The 15,803-nt window shown below is 52.5% G+C and overlaps 1 protein-coding gene across 4 annotated transcripts; it reads right to left on the bottom strand.

The window, feature by feature from the left end:
• Window positions 1-61: 61 nt before the first annotated feature.
• On the bottom strand, window positions 62-5,162 carry CTSF (cathepsin F). 4 transcript variants are annotated; one of them, XM_012536084.3, is made up of 14 exons: window positions 4,794-5,162; window positions 4,436-4,534; window positions 4,035-4,119; window positions 3,879-3,940; window positions 3,677-3,752; window positions 2,996-3,109; window positions 2,747-2,892; window positions 2,562-2,658; window positions 2,401-2,481; window positions 1,473-1,592; window positions 1,321-1,385; window positions 1,140-1,262; window positions 669-727; window positions 62-589 (listed from the first exon to the last, which is right to left on the bottom strand). In XM_012536084.3, the coding sequence occupies exons 1-14, from the start codon at window positions 5,004-5,006 to the stop codon at window positions 547-549; spliced, it is 1,383 nt and encodes a 460-aa protein (XP_012391538.1). In that variant the 5' UTR covers window positions 5,007-5,162; the 3' UTR covers window positions 62-546. The 4 variants fall into 4 exon arrangements, with proteins under 4 accessions (XP_012391538.1, XP_049569815.1, XP_012391537.1 ...); XM_049713858.1 differs by having other exon boundaries at window positions 1,140-1,230; window positions 2,996-3,106; window positions 4,794-5,161; XM_012536083.3 differs by having other exon boundaries at window positions 1,140-1,230; window positions 4,794-5,158.
• Window positions 5,163-15,803: the final 10,641 nt, after the last annotated feature.

Below are 15,803 nucleotides of genomic sequence, written 5' to 3'. Positions count from 1 at the left end.
CTCCAGGGGTCCCCACCACCCCTCCTTGCCCTCAGGGTCCGACATTCACACCACACTGGGGTCTAGGACACCTCTTTATTGTGTTAGAAAAGGTTGGTTACAACAGTTTCTCTAGACATGGAAGGCAACACTGTCCCCAGATACAGGGGGGACCAGAAAATTTATAGCATCAGAGGAAAGCCGGGGCAGGAAGCCTGAGCCTACAGAGGACAAAGCTGGCTTTAAGACCAGAATATTTTCTTCCCCCTGCTCCTTACCCGAGCCCAGGGTTCTTGCCCCAGCTTTGGCTGCCAAGACATCATCCTTCACCCCAAGATCCTCCTAGCTACAACAATTCAACAAAGGTGCAGTTGGGGAACTTCAGGGTGGGAGTAGCCCAGTGGCCTTTGCTCACCCTGAGGTACCTGGTGCCCGTCCCTCAGCCAGCTGTGCCTCCTGGGGAGGGGCCTGGTCATGCAGGTCAGGCAGGGGAAGGGGCTGCTCTGGTCAGCACCAGGCCCGGAGCTGGTATGCCTCAGTCCACCACTGCTGAGCTGGCCATGATGTTCACACCACAGGCCCCGGAGCCACGGTGCAAGTAGTAGTAACCCTGGGAGACAGGGGGGGTTGGTGAGGGCACCGGGGCAGGATGGGGGCTGGAGGGCTGGGGCCAAGCGGGCGAGACTCACCTCCTCGCCCCAGTCAGTGCCCCAGCTGTTCTTGATGGCCCAGAAGGGAGTGGCAGAGCCTGAGGAGCAGTGCAGAGAGCAGGGAGTCAGGGCCTCAAGCACTTTGCACTCTTCAAACATCTGCTGTGGGCCTACTGTGTGACAGGTACTAGGAAAAGAGCAGAAAGCAAGACAGGCCCACCTACCACGCTCCTGGAGACCTGGTACGGCTCTGGGGTTTGGGGAGGACACCCCCCCACCCGCCTCTAGCAGGGTATCCATTCATAACACCTCAACCTCCCAGCGCCTTGGCTTTCCCATTCATAGAGAGGATGGATGATCCTGCCTGGCCCATAGCCCGAGGCAGAGTTTAGGACCAGGTTCCTTGGTGTTCCCCTGATGCCCCCTCCAGAGGTCCTGAGATGCTGTGGTCCAGCCTCTGCCTGTGACCTGGGGTGGATGGATGGGCAGGGCAGGGTCAGTGGAACTCACGGTTGCCGTAGCCCACGAGCAGCACAGCGTGGTCGATGAGCCAGGGGCTGCAGAGGGGCCGCAGTGGGTGGGAGATCCCATGGCGGTAGAACTGAGGGGGAGAAGACGAGTAGGGGGCCAGCTCTGAGAAGTGGGGGAAGAGTCAGCAAGAACCGGAGCAGCAGTGAGGCTGGGGTCCTACCTGCATGCCAAAGGCATTGATGGCAACGGAGATGGGGCCCTTCTTGGCCAGCCAGGCCGCCAGCTCTAAGACAGAGGAGGGGCAGTGTCAGGGGCACCCAGGCCCCAGCCCCACCTGGCCTGTCCTCACCCCTGCACCCCTCCCTCACTCACTTTGCTCATTCTGGCTCAGCTCCACTGAGTCATTGATGTAGACCTTGGCCTTCTCTGCAGAGAAGCTGCAGGCCTGCAAGTGGCCGTGGTAGCTGTAGTCGTCCTCTGTCTCCAGCCCTCCTGGGGAATGGCGGGGGGCAGATCGGGGGTTAGAGAAAACATGGGCCCCAGTTCATAACACTCATCTGCTCCCAGCCAGGGGCTGTGCTAAGCCCCTCCTCCACAAGGCCTCATGTTCTCTATCCACCCCCAGCTATAGGCCATCCTCTCTGAGGGAGGCCTCATTCTAGAGGTGACACAACTGAGGCCCAGAGGGATGGGGGAGCCCCCAGTGAGAAATGTGGCAGAGATGGAATCCAGCTCCCAGCTTCTGACTCCTCACTCATCCCAGCGTTCCTGGGACTCCTGACCTTGGCTTGCTTGTCCGGCCCTGACAGTTTGCTCCCAATCTGGCCCAGACCCCTGCCAGACTCCCTCACCAATCTTGGTACAGCCACCTCAATCCCTCAGCCCTCATTTTCCTGCCACTGCGACCCACTGCTCAACTGAATTGCCAATTTAGGACAATGCCTCCTCTCAGGGGTGAGGTGTGCTGCTCCCTGGTTTAGCAGCATTATAGAAATACAGACCGCCAAGCAATGAAAATACCGAGACCCCCTGCTGTGCACCAGGAACTTTACATATATTTCCTCACTTGACACTTAAGACGATCCTACAAAGTGGGCATGAGGAGCCCCATTTCCCAGGTGAGACAACTGAGGCTCTGAAAGAGCTGACCTGCCCAAGGTCTTCAGCCGGTAAGGGTCAGCAATAAGACTCGAACCCAGTTCAGGTGACTGCCACGCTCATGTCTCTCCCCTCCCAAAGTGACTTCCTGTGGAGGGAGCTGGGACTCCTGCTGCCCCTCCTGAAGCCCATGAATGCATACCCAGAGTCCTTATGGCTGAGTAGGCGTTGGAGGGCAAGCCACCCAGGCAGGCCTTGTCCACCTTGTCACAGTCCAAGAGCTCTAGGAGACAGAAGCCTGGTCCCGAGGAGCCCTCCGGAGGGGCTGGGCTGGGGACAGGGTGGGCAGAGTGGGATGCTCACCCTGCTCAGAGAGGGAGAGCAGGGACCCCCGTTTTAGGAACCACTGGCCCTCCACGTTGCCTGTGACTGAGAAGGCCCAGCAGGAGCCGCACATGCCCTGCAAGAGACAGGGAGAGTCAGGGCTGGGTCCCTTCCAAACGCCAGTGCAGTCCTCATGTCCCACCCTCACTTCTTGGGGGTCCAACCTGGTCCTTGACTTTGGTGACAGCCCCCTTACTCCTCCAGTCCCACTCAGGTGGAGGAAGGTCAGGGATGGACTGGGCTAGGCGCATCCTCTTGTCAGGCTCCTCTTTTAGGAGGGGATTCAGGTAGATGGTGCGGAACTCCTCCTCTGTGGGCAGGGGATGGGAAAAGAGTATTCTAAGCCAGTCCTGAACAGGGGCCTTGGGAGCAGGCCCTGTCTCTTCCAGGTACCATGACGGCTCTGACCCTACCTGTAAGGTCACTGAACTTGGTGACCCCATACCGAGCTGTGCCACGGTCCAGGGCCTGGATCTTCTGCGCTCGCACCATGTTATTGGCAAAGACGGACATGCGCCACCTGGCTTCTGAGGAACGAGTAGAAGAGAGGCTTGGGCCCCAGGCAGATCATAAAAGGAGAGGTGCTTGGGGATAAGAGGCAGAGGTTTCCCTGGGGAATGGTAAGCTCTGGATCAGGCCTGAAGCTTATTTCAAGAAGGGCATAACCCTGGGGTGGGTGAGGGTAGGGGGCCAGACCTGCAAGTGACAATGGGGCCAAACCCGGGTGATGACTTCCCAGGTATGAAGGCAGAACCGAAATGGGCTCCAGAGGACATCCTGAGACAGGAGGTTGTGGGAAAAGGCCACCATGCCAGGGGTCCTCCAGCAGAGAAAATCTGGCCTTTGCCCCATCCCACTCTACCCAGGATGATGGAGACCTATGGTTTCTGACTAGGAAAATCAGATGGGAGAAGGGGCCAGGTACCTGAGATGGCTGCCAAGTCCTGGGAGGCTGAGCAAGAAGTTGGGGATTTAGGGGCCCTTGAAAGGATGCACTGCCCCTTGTGCCCTTCCCCTCTCCCACACCAAGGTGCCAAGTTGGGGGGAAGGTCCTGATCTGATCGGGACAGGTACAGCCAAGGCTAGGTCCTCACCCTCCGTCGTTTCATATGTCCGGTTATAGGTGGTGACAAAGTCCTTGAAGATTGAAACCATCTTCACAGAAAAGTCCTGGAAAGGCAGAGGGGTCTTTACAAGGCTTCCTTCTCAGAATGACCCGGGAGCCCCAGGCCAGGTTGAGGGGAAGAGAGGGAATATAAGGCAGCAGCCAGTTCCCCAGACAAACAGGCTCCTCACCTGGGGCAGGGGATCCTTGTTCAACAGTGGAAGGAATGAACTGAAAGTCTCATTTTTGTCATCTGGAGAAGAGGGTTGGAACAGAGAAGAATCAGGACTGACCCCTGAGGGAAGTCTGACCTGAGCTATCCCAGCATCCCTGGGCTATCCCAGCACCTGTAATCTTGGTATCCACTGGGCCACAGTCCTGCCTCAGCAGCATGTGTTTCCCCAGCTCATCCAGGACTTCAAAGCTGCAAAGCTGGAGGAAGAGGAGGAAGCCCGTTGGGGGGCTGGGACAGGAGCAAGGCCTTGGCAAGATGGAGCCGGAGGGTCCCCCAGTGAGGACCACCTCCAAGGCAACCATCCCCATAGGGGAGAGCGAGGCACAGTACGGGACTGAGCACCCAGACACCCTCCCTTTTGCAGCTTCTTGGTCTCTGGCCTTCCAGGCCTGGGGAGTGACTCACGGTGGGGTAGCTGCGGCCTCAGATCCCTCCCTCTGGACTTGACCGATCATCCCAACTACTGCCAGACTCAGTCTGGGGGCAGGGTATCGCAGGAACCCCATCACTCACCAGGGTTTTCTTGGACACACGGAGCTGGCACACCGTGGGGTCGTTGCAGGGCGGCTCCACCAGGGTCGCCTTCAGGGAGTACAGCGACCCCCGGCCCGCCTGGATGGGGGGTGGAGGGGGGCGCCGTGTGGCGGGCACAGCCACTCCCTCCTCAGTCCGGCCTTCGTGGGGCTCACAGCCCCACCATGCCGTTCCCCTTCCCAATCCGTAGAGGTCCAACGCCCCCATCCCAAGTCAGGCGTACAACGCCCCCGCCCCAAGTCTACCCCAAAGCTCCCAGCCCTCGGACGAGAGTCCCGCTCACCCCGCACCGGGCCCCCACCCACCGCCGCCGCCGCCGCCCCCAGCGCGTCCTCACCCGGCGGACGCCACCGCGCACGACCCTCAGCGTGGCCCGCGTCCTGGCAGCCCGGCCGCGGTTGTACATCTCTAGGGCGAAGCGGGCGGGCTCCAGCAGCTCCGGGGACGCCAGTTCCCAGGCCTGCGCGCCGGCCGCTCGGGGCTCGTTGGGGGCCGGAGCGGCGCCCGGGAGCAGCCCCAAAAGCAACAGCAGCTGCAGCCAGGGCGCCATGGCGAGGGCGAAGCCGGCGTCCTGTCCTCACGCTCCGACAGACGCGCGACCCAACCGACCGGGCTGAGCAGCCCGCGGTCGGGGGGGTCGGGGAGGTGGGGTGGGTTGGGGGAGCCCTGGAGGTCCCTCCCTCCGTCCCTCCCTCCGCTCCAGGGCGGCGGGGTGCCGGCCAATGGGCGCCGGCTGGGGGCGCCTGCGCGCTCGCTTATTCACGTGAGGCTCATGGGTCGCGCTGGCTGTGCAGGCATCCTGGCGTTAGTCCCGCGCTGATAACGCATCCTTGCACCAGCCGGGTCTGAGGAGGGGTGGCCCCAGCCGCAGCCTTGAAGTAATCTTCTTACGTCTTGGAGCTGCTGTTTGTGTAGCAGGGAAGAGCCAGTTCTGACTCCCTGTTGGATCTGTTTCTTTTACTTTAACCTTTGCTTTTCGTTGCTTTTGTTATTATAATCACTGTCTATAGCTGTGAGCATCCTGCCACAGGGAACCCTGCCCCTCTGCCTGTTAAACTAAAGTGCCTTTGTTCAGCTCACAGAGAGACATTCTGACCTTGTCCATCTGTGAGTGGCTGCACAAAAGAAGAGATTAACACATCCCCTCCTATTTTGCAAGATAAATGGTATTTTTACTTTACTTCCTCACCTCCTCCCCGTCTCTGTTCTATAAAAGAAACTGGCATCCAGACCCCATAAGATGTTTTTTGGGGGACCCTAGTCCACCATCTTCTCAGTCTGACAGCTTTGTGAATAAAGTCGTATTCCTTGCGTCAACAACACCTCGTCTGCCGATTTATTGGCCTGTCGTGCGGCAAGCAGGGCGAGCTTGGACTTGGTAACGTTTGGGGAGGAGAAAGGATGCTGGCCTGAGAATAAAAATAACTAGCATTTATTGCATGCTTATTATACATGTTATATGCCATCTCCCTTTAATCTTTGTAGCAATCCTGTGAAGTAGATGTTATTATCCCCGACTTACAATTGAGAAAATACAGGTTTAGGGAGATTAAGTGGCTTGCCAAACAGCTGCTAAGTGAAAGAGCTGGACTTGAACCCAGAGAGTTGGCTTCAGAGCTTGAGTTCACAGCTCCACCAGCTCTTCGAAGCCCCTCTTCTCATCAGCAAAATGGCAGCTAAAATTCCCTGCACTGGTACTGCCTCAGGCAGTCATGGGGATCAAACACAAACATGCGAACAGCGCACAGGGTTGGGACCGTTCTTTTGTTCCACCAAGTATTCACCACTGTGTTCAAGGCCTAGCAAGAAGAAGCATGAACAGATACACTAGGCATAGTGCTGCCTATTCGGAGCTCCCAGTCTAGTGGAGAGAGATGAGTAAAAGGAATTTTCCTCCAAGATGTTACCAGCTGTGGGACAGGAAACAGGGAAGAGAGTTTTTAAGGGAGTTGGGGAAGCCCCAGAAGTGGGTAGAGGGTTAGTTTGGGCATGGAGAGTGGGGAGAGCAGGTCCTAAAGATCATCCGGTCCACACCTGACTTCTTTTGGTAGCAGAGGGCTATCGAGGCGAAGTGACTTTCAGCTACTCAAAACTTAGTGCTGGAGCCAGACCAGAGTCAGCTCCAAGCTCCCAGCTGATGTCTGAGAGGGAAGGGCCTGAGGGAGCCCAGCAGTGGCTGATCTCCCCCTGCTTGTGCCCTCCCCAGTTGCAGCTCTTCGGGGCTCCCTTTGTCTCTCTTGCAGGAGACAGTCCCAGGTCCTTAATCTGGCTCCTAAGGCCCCCTTCAGGTCCAGAAGCACCTTGGCTGTCACCTTGTGCTGTGCACTTGACACTCCAGTCTGACTCTATTTGCAGAAGTTCGAGCTCTTGCGCACCCTGGAAGCTTCACATTGCTCTTCCCTTGGCCAAACTCCCAGACACCTTTCAGCTCTCGGTCTAGAGGATGATTCCTCAGGAAGGCGTCCCTGACCCACCCCTGAAACAGGAGGGAAGGGGGCAGGGCACAACCTCTGAAAGAATGACACAGCCCGAGGACATGACATAAACTGATTAGAACCAAATGGGTCCAAGATGGTGGACAAGTCGACTTCCACTAGACCTTGAGCCTCAGTATACCTCACTGTAACACGTCAGCAAGCTAAATGACATACCTACAGGCGCCATGACAGTTCCAAGCCCAACCACAGGGATCAAAAAGTGGGCGATGGCCCAATTCCTGGAAATCCCCGCCCCTTCCCGAAATAGCTGGAATACTCCTCCCACTCATTAGCCTAAGAAATTACCCACCCTTATGAAAACTGACAACCCCATACCCTGGGGCCACTCTTGCCTTCTGAGATGGCCTACACTCTGCGGAGTGTGTTTCTCTCTAAATAAATCCACTTTTTACCTATCACTTTGTCTCTCACTGAATTCTTTCTGCAGTGAGACATCAAGAACCTGCGATTCATTAAGTCCTGAAAGCAGGTGTATGGCCTCAGTTGGAATACCAAGGCTTTTGGTCGGGTTTGAGTCCTGGCTGTGTGGGTTCGAATCCCAATCTGAGGTGCACGGTTTCACCCCCACTGCCCCTGGTTGAGCTCAGTGCCATGGCCTCTGTATTCCTAGACTCTTAGCCCCGTGAACTGCCTCCTCCTGAAAGGTCTAGCAATTTCTAAGGCCCAGCAGGGGCAGTGAGACTTTTCTTAGATCTGGGTTTCCAGAGATCCACATTGCTGTCGTATTTATTTCACCTTCGTGGGAAACAGTCATCTTCCCCAAAGTCTGTTCCTTGGGCACCGGAGCCACCTAACAAGTGTCTGGGGGAAAGGGTGCCTCATTTTCTCATCAGAGCAAGGGAAGAGCACATACTTGTAATTCACAAACGAAAGGGAGGAATTTTTTTTAAGTCACACATATGTTATCTCAGGCAATTCTCACAACAACCTTCAAGAGAGAAACCGTACAATTACACATGAGGAAAGTGAAGCCAGGGGCATGGCAACATCCAGGCGCTGAGCTGAAAAGAGGGAGGCTGCAGAGGAGACTGGGAAGAAATGGACATTGAGAGAGAAGGAAGTCTGAGAGGATGAGGTCAAGAAAGTAGAAGAGAGTGGATTTCAAGAAAGAGGAAGTGGCTGGCTGTGTCAAATGCCACAGAGAGGGCAAGTAAGATGAGGAGACAGAAGTGACCTTGGGATTGGGCAACATGTAGGTCATGGGGGACCTCATTAAGAGTGGTGAGTTGGGGGCTTCCCTGGTGGCGCAGTGGTTGAGAGTCCGCCTGCCGATGCAGGGGACACGGGTTCGTGCCCCGGTCCGGGAAGATCCCACATGCCGCGAAGCGGCTGGGCCCGTGAGCCATGGCCGCTGGGCCTGCGCGTCCGGAGCCTGTGCTCCGCAACGGGAGAGGCCGCAGCAGTGAGAGGCCCGCGTACCACCAAAAAAAAAAAGAGTGGTGAGTTGGGAATTCCCTGGTGGTCCAGTGGTTGAGACTCCATGCTTCCACTGCCAGGAGCCCGGGGTTCGATCCCTGGTGGGGGAACCAACGTCCTGCATGCCTTGGAGCACAGCCAAAAAGCGTGTTTTTAAGATGGGAGACACTGGAGTATGCTTATGAGTTGATGGAATAGAAAGGGAGATATTGATGATTCAGGAGAGTGAGGGGAGAATTGTAGGAACCAATAGTTTGAAAAGAGAGGGGTGGTGTATCAGTTTTCTATCACTGTGTGGAACATTATCACAAAATGAATGGCTAGGGCTGCAGTCTCATTGGAGGCTGGACTGAGGAAGGATCTGCTTCCAAGCTCACGGGGCTGTTGGCAGCACTCAGCTCCTTGTGGGACCTCAGACTGGGGCCTCAGTTGTTCGCTGGCTGATGGCTGTCTGCCACCCTCAGCTCCTTGCCATGTGGACCTTCCCAACACGGCTGCTTGTTTCCTCAAAGCAGGTAAGGGAAAGCGAGGATATTAAAGTCTTGGCTAATATAATCACACATGTAGTCACTTGTATCAATCACCTCTGCTGTTTTCCTTTCCTTTTTTTTTTTTAAACTATTTATTTATTTTTGGCTGCATCGGGTCTTAGTTGCGGCACCCAGGATCTCTTGTTGTGGAGTGTGGGCTTCTCTCTAGTTGTGGCACACAGGCTCTCTAGTTGTAGTGCTCAGGCACCAGACCATGTGGGCTCAGTAGTAGTGGTGCACAGGCTTAGTTGCCCCATGGCATGTGGGATCTTAGTACCCTGACCAGGGATTGAACCCATGTCCCCTGCGTTAGCAGGCAGATTCTTAACCACTGGACCACCAGGGAAGTCTCACACTTCTGCTGTTTTCTGTTGGCTAGAAGCAAGTCACAGGTCTCTCTCATACTCAAGGGGAGGGGAGAGGATTACACAAAGATGTGAACACCAGGAGGTGGGGATCATGGGGCCCACCTTAGAGGTCTGTCTGCATGCGTGTTCCCCAGAAGAGAGCCTGGTACACAAAAATACTAACAACAGTAAAAATAATGTCTAACATTTAATGAGCACTAACTACATGCTAGGCACTCAGCATTCTCAGTACATGCATATGTATTAGCCAAATGAACCCCACAACAACCCCACAAAACAGCTATGATGCAGATAAGGAAACTAAGGCAACAAGAGATTCAGTTACTTGCCCAAGTTGTAGAAAGGGTGAAGATGGAAGCAGGGTTTGAATCCAGTTCTAATACAGATAGAGATTCTGCTTCTCAAACTGGCCTCTGCAGACCCCGCGGTACAGGAGGGGTGCCATTTAAAGCCAGAGGATAAACAGAGCATTGTTTTCCCAAGTAAGCTCAATGAACTAAATAGATCAGCCACCAGAATTCCCTGGCCCTCCGGTGGTTAGGACTGGGTGCTTCCACAGCAGGGTGCACAGGTTCGATCCTTGGTCTGGAAACTAAGATCCTGTAAGCCGTGCAGTCAAAAAAAAGAAAAGAAAAAAAAAAAAAAAAAGATCAGTCACCCAGTGGCCAGGGGGTGTGGAGTGAGGAATGGGGGAGTAGTTGAAAATGCATGGTCCCGGCTTCTGCTTCAGTAGGCCTAGGTAAGGAACTTGGAATATGTGGGTGAATCTTAGAAACATTTATGTTTGAAAAGTATGCTCTTATATGTCAATTTCTACACTGAGATGAAGTTTATTTTAAATTTATTTTCTATTGGAATGTCCCCCAAATATTAGGGATGGTGTGCAAAATTTACAGTTTTTTTTTTTTTGGCCATGCCAAGTGGCTTAAGGGATCTCATTTCCCTGACCAGGGATTGAACCCAGGCTGTGGCAGTGAAAGCACCAAATGAATCCTGACCATCGGACTGCCAGGGAATTCCAGCAGCACTTCCTTAAAGACCTGAATTTTCAATGAAATGGTAGTTGCTTGCAGCTCATCCCTAGGTTCCAGGATAAGGGGTTGATTTCGCGCTCTTCTGCCACTAGGGTTTGAGAAGGTCTGCATTTACACTAAAGCAAATGCTACCCAGAAATGAAAATGTCTGGGAGATGGCCCAACACCCTGGACCTGGCCAAATGGAACTTCCCTTTCTAGGACAAGGTAGGGCAAACAGCAGGGTTTCCTTCCGGGAATTTCACCTGATTTATGAAAATGGTAGTTAACAGCTGTATGGTCTGAATCTGTTCCAGATCCCTCCAGCTCACCTCCTGACCCTTGGAAATGGTGGACACTTCTAAAAATTTTACCCGGTAAGTGAAATACTTCAGTTTCCTAAGACTTGTTTCCCCAAGACTGAGAGGTAGGAGAAAGTGAGAAGGGATTAGAAAAGAGGGAAAAATCACAGGCTTTAGAGTCAGACTGACTAGCTTTTAATTCTGGTTTAGCCACTTCAAATTGGCTGTGTGGCTATGAGCAAGTTACTTTACTTCTCTGAGCCTATTTGCAGAAATAAGATAGAAATGTACCTCATTCATTACCTCAGTTCTAGTCTTCTAGCAACAAACAAACAAACACTTGCAGAGAGAGTCCTAAAGGGTGGGATGAGAAGTGAGAGTGTGAAAGCCCAGATCCTTGTGGGGGTGGGGGGGACGGGAGTGGGGGGTTCGGAAAGAGGAGAAGGCCAGTTAAGCAAAGCTTAGGTGGCTAGGCTTTCACATACACCAGAGGTTTCAAGGGAGCTCTACTGTCCTGGAAATTTGAACTTGGAAATATGTAGGGGCATTTTTGTTTTCACATTGATAGGGGCTCTTCTGGTCCTTAGTAGACAGGGGCCAGAGATGCTAGACATCGTTCAATGTTCAGGACAGTCCCACATAACAGAACTGTTCCGTGTCCTGCACAGATTTCTAATGTCCCACTGGTCATTTATGTAAGAGGAAAAACCTGTTTATAATTATCTGCGCCAAGAACCCTAACTCTGTTATATATGTAAACATGTAATATTATGTGCAGTTATAGCATACACTAAATTTTCCAGGAAGTCTACTAAAATGAAACTCCAGGGAAGAATTTTCCTTGTATGAGTTCAAATCTTTACAAAGGGCATTCACTGTAAGGTCGGATCTTAACAAACGGCACCGCGAAACAGAGGAAAGCTTCAAGTGAGCTTTATTAGGGAGCGCTCCGGGCGAGGTTCAGTGGTCCGAGAGAAAGGGGCCAGAGAAGTCGCACCCGGGCGAGGGTTGGGCAAGATTTTATAGGGGAAGAAGGGAAAGGGGTGTGGTGAATCTGGGAGGGCGCAGGGTATTCCTTATTTGGTGGTCTTTTCGGGTATCCTGGGGAACCGTTAGTCCCGCCCCTCGAAAGGCGGGGAAGGCTGGGCCGGGTGCAAAGTCCCCAGGTCAGTTCCTGGAACTGGGTGGTCCGGAATGTCTCCAGGTCAGTTTCTGGAACTGGGTGGTCCGGCGAGTTTCCGTCTGATGCAACCTGTGAATCTGATTGTGTTCCCCTGCCTCGGGCCAGTTGGCCTTACATTCACCATTTCAGAAGATCATGTTTCAGACTTCCTTGGTGGTGCAGTGGTTAAGAATCCGCCTGACAAGGCAGGGGATTCGGGTTTAAGCCCTGGTCTGGGAAGATCTCACGTGCCGCGGAGCAACTAAGCCCACGTGCCACAACTACTGAAGCCCGCGCCGCCTAGAGCCTGTGCTCCGCAACAAGAGAAGCCACAGCAGTAAGAAGCCCACGCACCGCAAGGAAGAGTAGACCCCGCTCAGCACAAGTAGAGAAAGCCCACGTGCAGCAACGAAGACCCAACGCAGCTAAAAATTAATTAATTAATTAATTTAGAAAAAGAAAAGAAAAAGATCATGCCTAGATCAGTATCTGGGGTGATCCCTGTTCACAATAATCACCTTGTTACGTCTTCCGATGTGATCCTGACTGAGACATGTACATGTGGAAATGCAGATTTCTTTAGCACAAATTGCTTTCATTTTCTTTTTACTTGATTTAAAAAATTATGTCGTTAGGTAGGATACTATCCATGAATTTTCTTTCATTCATTTAACAAATATTGACCGAGTGCACAGTAATGCATCAGGCACAATCCAGATGTCGGGATGTAAAGAGGGCATTGTATAATATTTACTGTTAAAATGGCGTGTTGGATCTAACAGAATTGAGATCCATTGGTAGGCTGACCTGGGTTTTAATCCTAACTCCACCACCATCTACTATTGTATAACCTGGGACACATCTTTTCACCTCTCTGAGCCTCCTTGTATTGATGCGTGTAGATTACAAGGGATCATTGCAGCTCCTCCTATCTGCTCACTGAATGGTAGCTGTCAACATTATTATTATGTTGATTGATTCCTTTATGGCACAGGTACAGTAACACCATTTTATCTTTCTCACATAATTCCTCAAACTCCGTTGCCTAGCTACCTCTTTCTTTTGAGGCTCCTCATCTTCCGCCCACTCTGAGTTGTCCAAAATCTGCAGCGATTTACTCAGTCCGAAAGAGGCGCTGGTTTCTGAGGGTATTTCCTGTGGTCTGACCTCTTTCCCCACCTTGCAGGCAACTGAGGTCTGGAGTCCACTGCTGTTATGGCTTATTACCACCACACGATGGCGCTGTTGAGGCTTGGTCCTGGACACTTCCAGGGTCTTGAGCCTGTAAGGAAGTTGAGGGGCGCTCTCTCCCTGCTCTCTCACCTCCCACCCAGCCACTTCCCTCAGGAATCCCACATCTCAGCATATGGCATCACTGTTCCCTCGGTTGTTCAGTCCGCAGACCTGAAGCGTCCTTGATTCTTCCCTTCCCTGCATGCCTCACATCTAATCCATCTTCAAGTGCTCTGGTTCCACCTCCCAATGTCTCCAAGAATCATCCACTTATCTGTATTCCCACAGCCATCACTCATGGCCAAACCACCATCACTGCTGGCCTGGCTGGACCCACTCTTCCCTCCAATAATTCTCTCCACGCAGCAGCTAGAGGGGCCTCCTTAAACATAAACTGGATCAGGTTGTGGGCTGTGACGCACAGACCAGATTCTTCTTCAGGGATGGACTTGGTGTCCAGCTACTGGCTCACTGCCCTCCGCTGTCAACCCCTCAGGGCCTCGGCTGAAGAGTCATGCCCACTCCCCCAGGCAGCTGCATCTAATGACAAATCTGAAGGGTCATCTCAGCTTCAGAATTCCCTGCTGGGTCAGGGGAGGTGCCCATTGAGACTGCACGCAGATCAAATTCTCCCTCTGCTCAGTCTTGCCTCCCTCCCTTCTCTTCCACCCGTGTTGATCCTGAGAGCACTCCTTAATGGACCTCCTGCCCGCCAATCACCCTCTCTGAATCTACTCCCCAGGGAGCCAAACCTAACTGGCACTCTCCACTTAGAACAAAATCTCAACTCCGTACCATGGCCTGTACGGCTAGGCATCACCTGGCCCCTGCCCTCCTGTCTGAACTAATCTCGTGCTCTCTCACTGCCCCTCACTCAGCCCCTGCCACAATGACCCTCTTCCTGTCCACAAGCTAAGTGCTTTCCAGGTTCAGGGCCTTTGCACTTGCTGTTCCCTCTGCCTGGAGAGACTCCCCCTGCTCTGTAGGGGGCAGGTTCCTTCCCAGCTCTCCTGTCTCAGCCTAAATGCTATTTCTTCAGAATAAGGACCACCTCGTCTAAAGGAGCCCCCTCCCTCTCTCTCAGAACACTGTATCTTTCAACATCCATCATACCCTGTCCTTACTTTGCTTATTCCCACTGGACTGTTTCTTTGTTTGTTTTTTCTTTATTTTTACATTTTTCTAGCAAATCATAGTTTAAACAAGTTACATGAAGTCAGATAATTTCAAAAGCAAAACTATAAAATTTCTTTCAAAGAAATTTACAGCAAAATATTATTTGATGTGGGACATAGGTGCATTTGATCAGATGTGAGAAGATGTGGGGTGGGGACCCCAAAAGTCTGACAGACTAAGACCAACAAGGGTCAAAAAATGACCCTGCCTTGGCCCTTAGTGGATTTACTGTAATATTTCTTCGATGATTTGATGGATGGATGGATGGACATTCTGGGCCCCAAGTCTTGAGCCCAGACTCCTTTCCTAGAGGTGAATATATCTCAGGGAACATCTCTCAGCCTTGAGTGAGCAGCTCTGGTCCACTTCCAGGTCTCCCTGGCTGAATCATTAGGCCTAGGGTTTGTGTACTGACCTTCCCCACCTCCACCCCCAAGGGCTCTAGAGCTCCATGCATAAATCGATGCATATCCTCACTGCTTTGTGGCTAAGATCTCAGGCTGCAGCAGCTTCAGAGAGCCCCTGAAGATTTTTTTTTTTTAAATAAATTTATTTATTTTATTTATTTATTTTTGGCTGTGTTGGGTCTTCGTTGCTGTGCGCGGGCTTTCTCTAGTTGCAGCGAGCAGGGGTTACTCTTTGTTGTGGTGCGCGGGCTTCTCATCGTGGAGGCTTCTCTTGTTGCGGAGCACGGGGTCTTCAGTAGCTGTGGCACGTGGGCTCAGTAGTTGTGGCGCACAGGCTCAATTGCTACGCAGCATGTGGGATCTTCCCAGACCAGGGCTCGAACCCATGTCCCCTGCATTGGCAGGCGGATTCTTAACCACTGTGCTACCAGGGAAGCCCCCCTGAAGATTCTTGTTACACCCTAATCCCAGAATGACCTCACCTCACTCTTGTATAACTCCTAGGAATCATCCGATAACAGCAACAACAATAATAATAACGCATAGCTAGTGCTTACTCTGTGCCCCATCTTACACCCTTCATAGGAATTACCTTTTAATTTAGAAAGGTCATCTCCAAGTGATCTGAGGCCTTTAAGGTCCTGAAGTAGGAGAGGATGACATTTTAATAACTCCCTCTGTGGAACCCACTTCAATCTCTGCCTTAACCAGCCAGCAAGTTGTTATTTTGGGGAGTTTGGTCAGATGAGGTGTCACGATTTAAAACCTGAAACTAGGGGCTTCCCTGGTGGCGCGTGGTTAGGAATCCACCTGCCAATGCAGGGGACACGGGTTCGATCCCTGGTCCGGGAAGATGCCACATGCCGCGGAGCAACTAAGCCTGTGTGCCACAAATACTGAGACTGTGCTCTAGAGCCCGCGAGCCACAACTACTGAAGCCCGTGCGCTTAGAGCCCGTGCTCCGCAACAAAAGTAGCCACTGCAATGAGAAGCCCACGCACCTCAACGAAGAGTAGCCCCCACTTGGCACAATTGGAGAAAGCCCACATGCAGCAACAAAGACCCAACGCAGCCAAAAATAAATAAATAAAATTAAAAAAAAAGAATAAATTGGGTTATTTGTCTTTATTATTGAGCTGTAAGAGTTTTTTATATAGTCTAGATACAATTCCCTTATCGGATATGTGATTTGCAAATCTCTTTTCCCATCCTGTGGGGTGTCTTCCACTCTCTCGATGGTGT

Source organism: Orcinus orca, chromosome 8, assembly GCF_937001465.1.
Source record: "Orcinus orca chromosome 8, mOrcOrc1.1, whole genome shotgun sequence".
In the NCBI taxonomy this organism is placed as follows: domain Eukaryota; kingdom Metazoa; phylum Chordata; class Mammalia; order Artiodactyla; family Delphinidae; genus Orcinus; species Orcinus orca.
The sequence above is the reverse complement of the archived record's forward strand: the minus strand, read 5'-3'. Positions and strand labels throughout refer to the sequence as shown.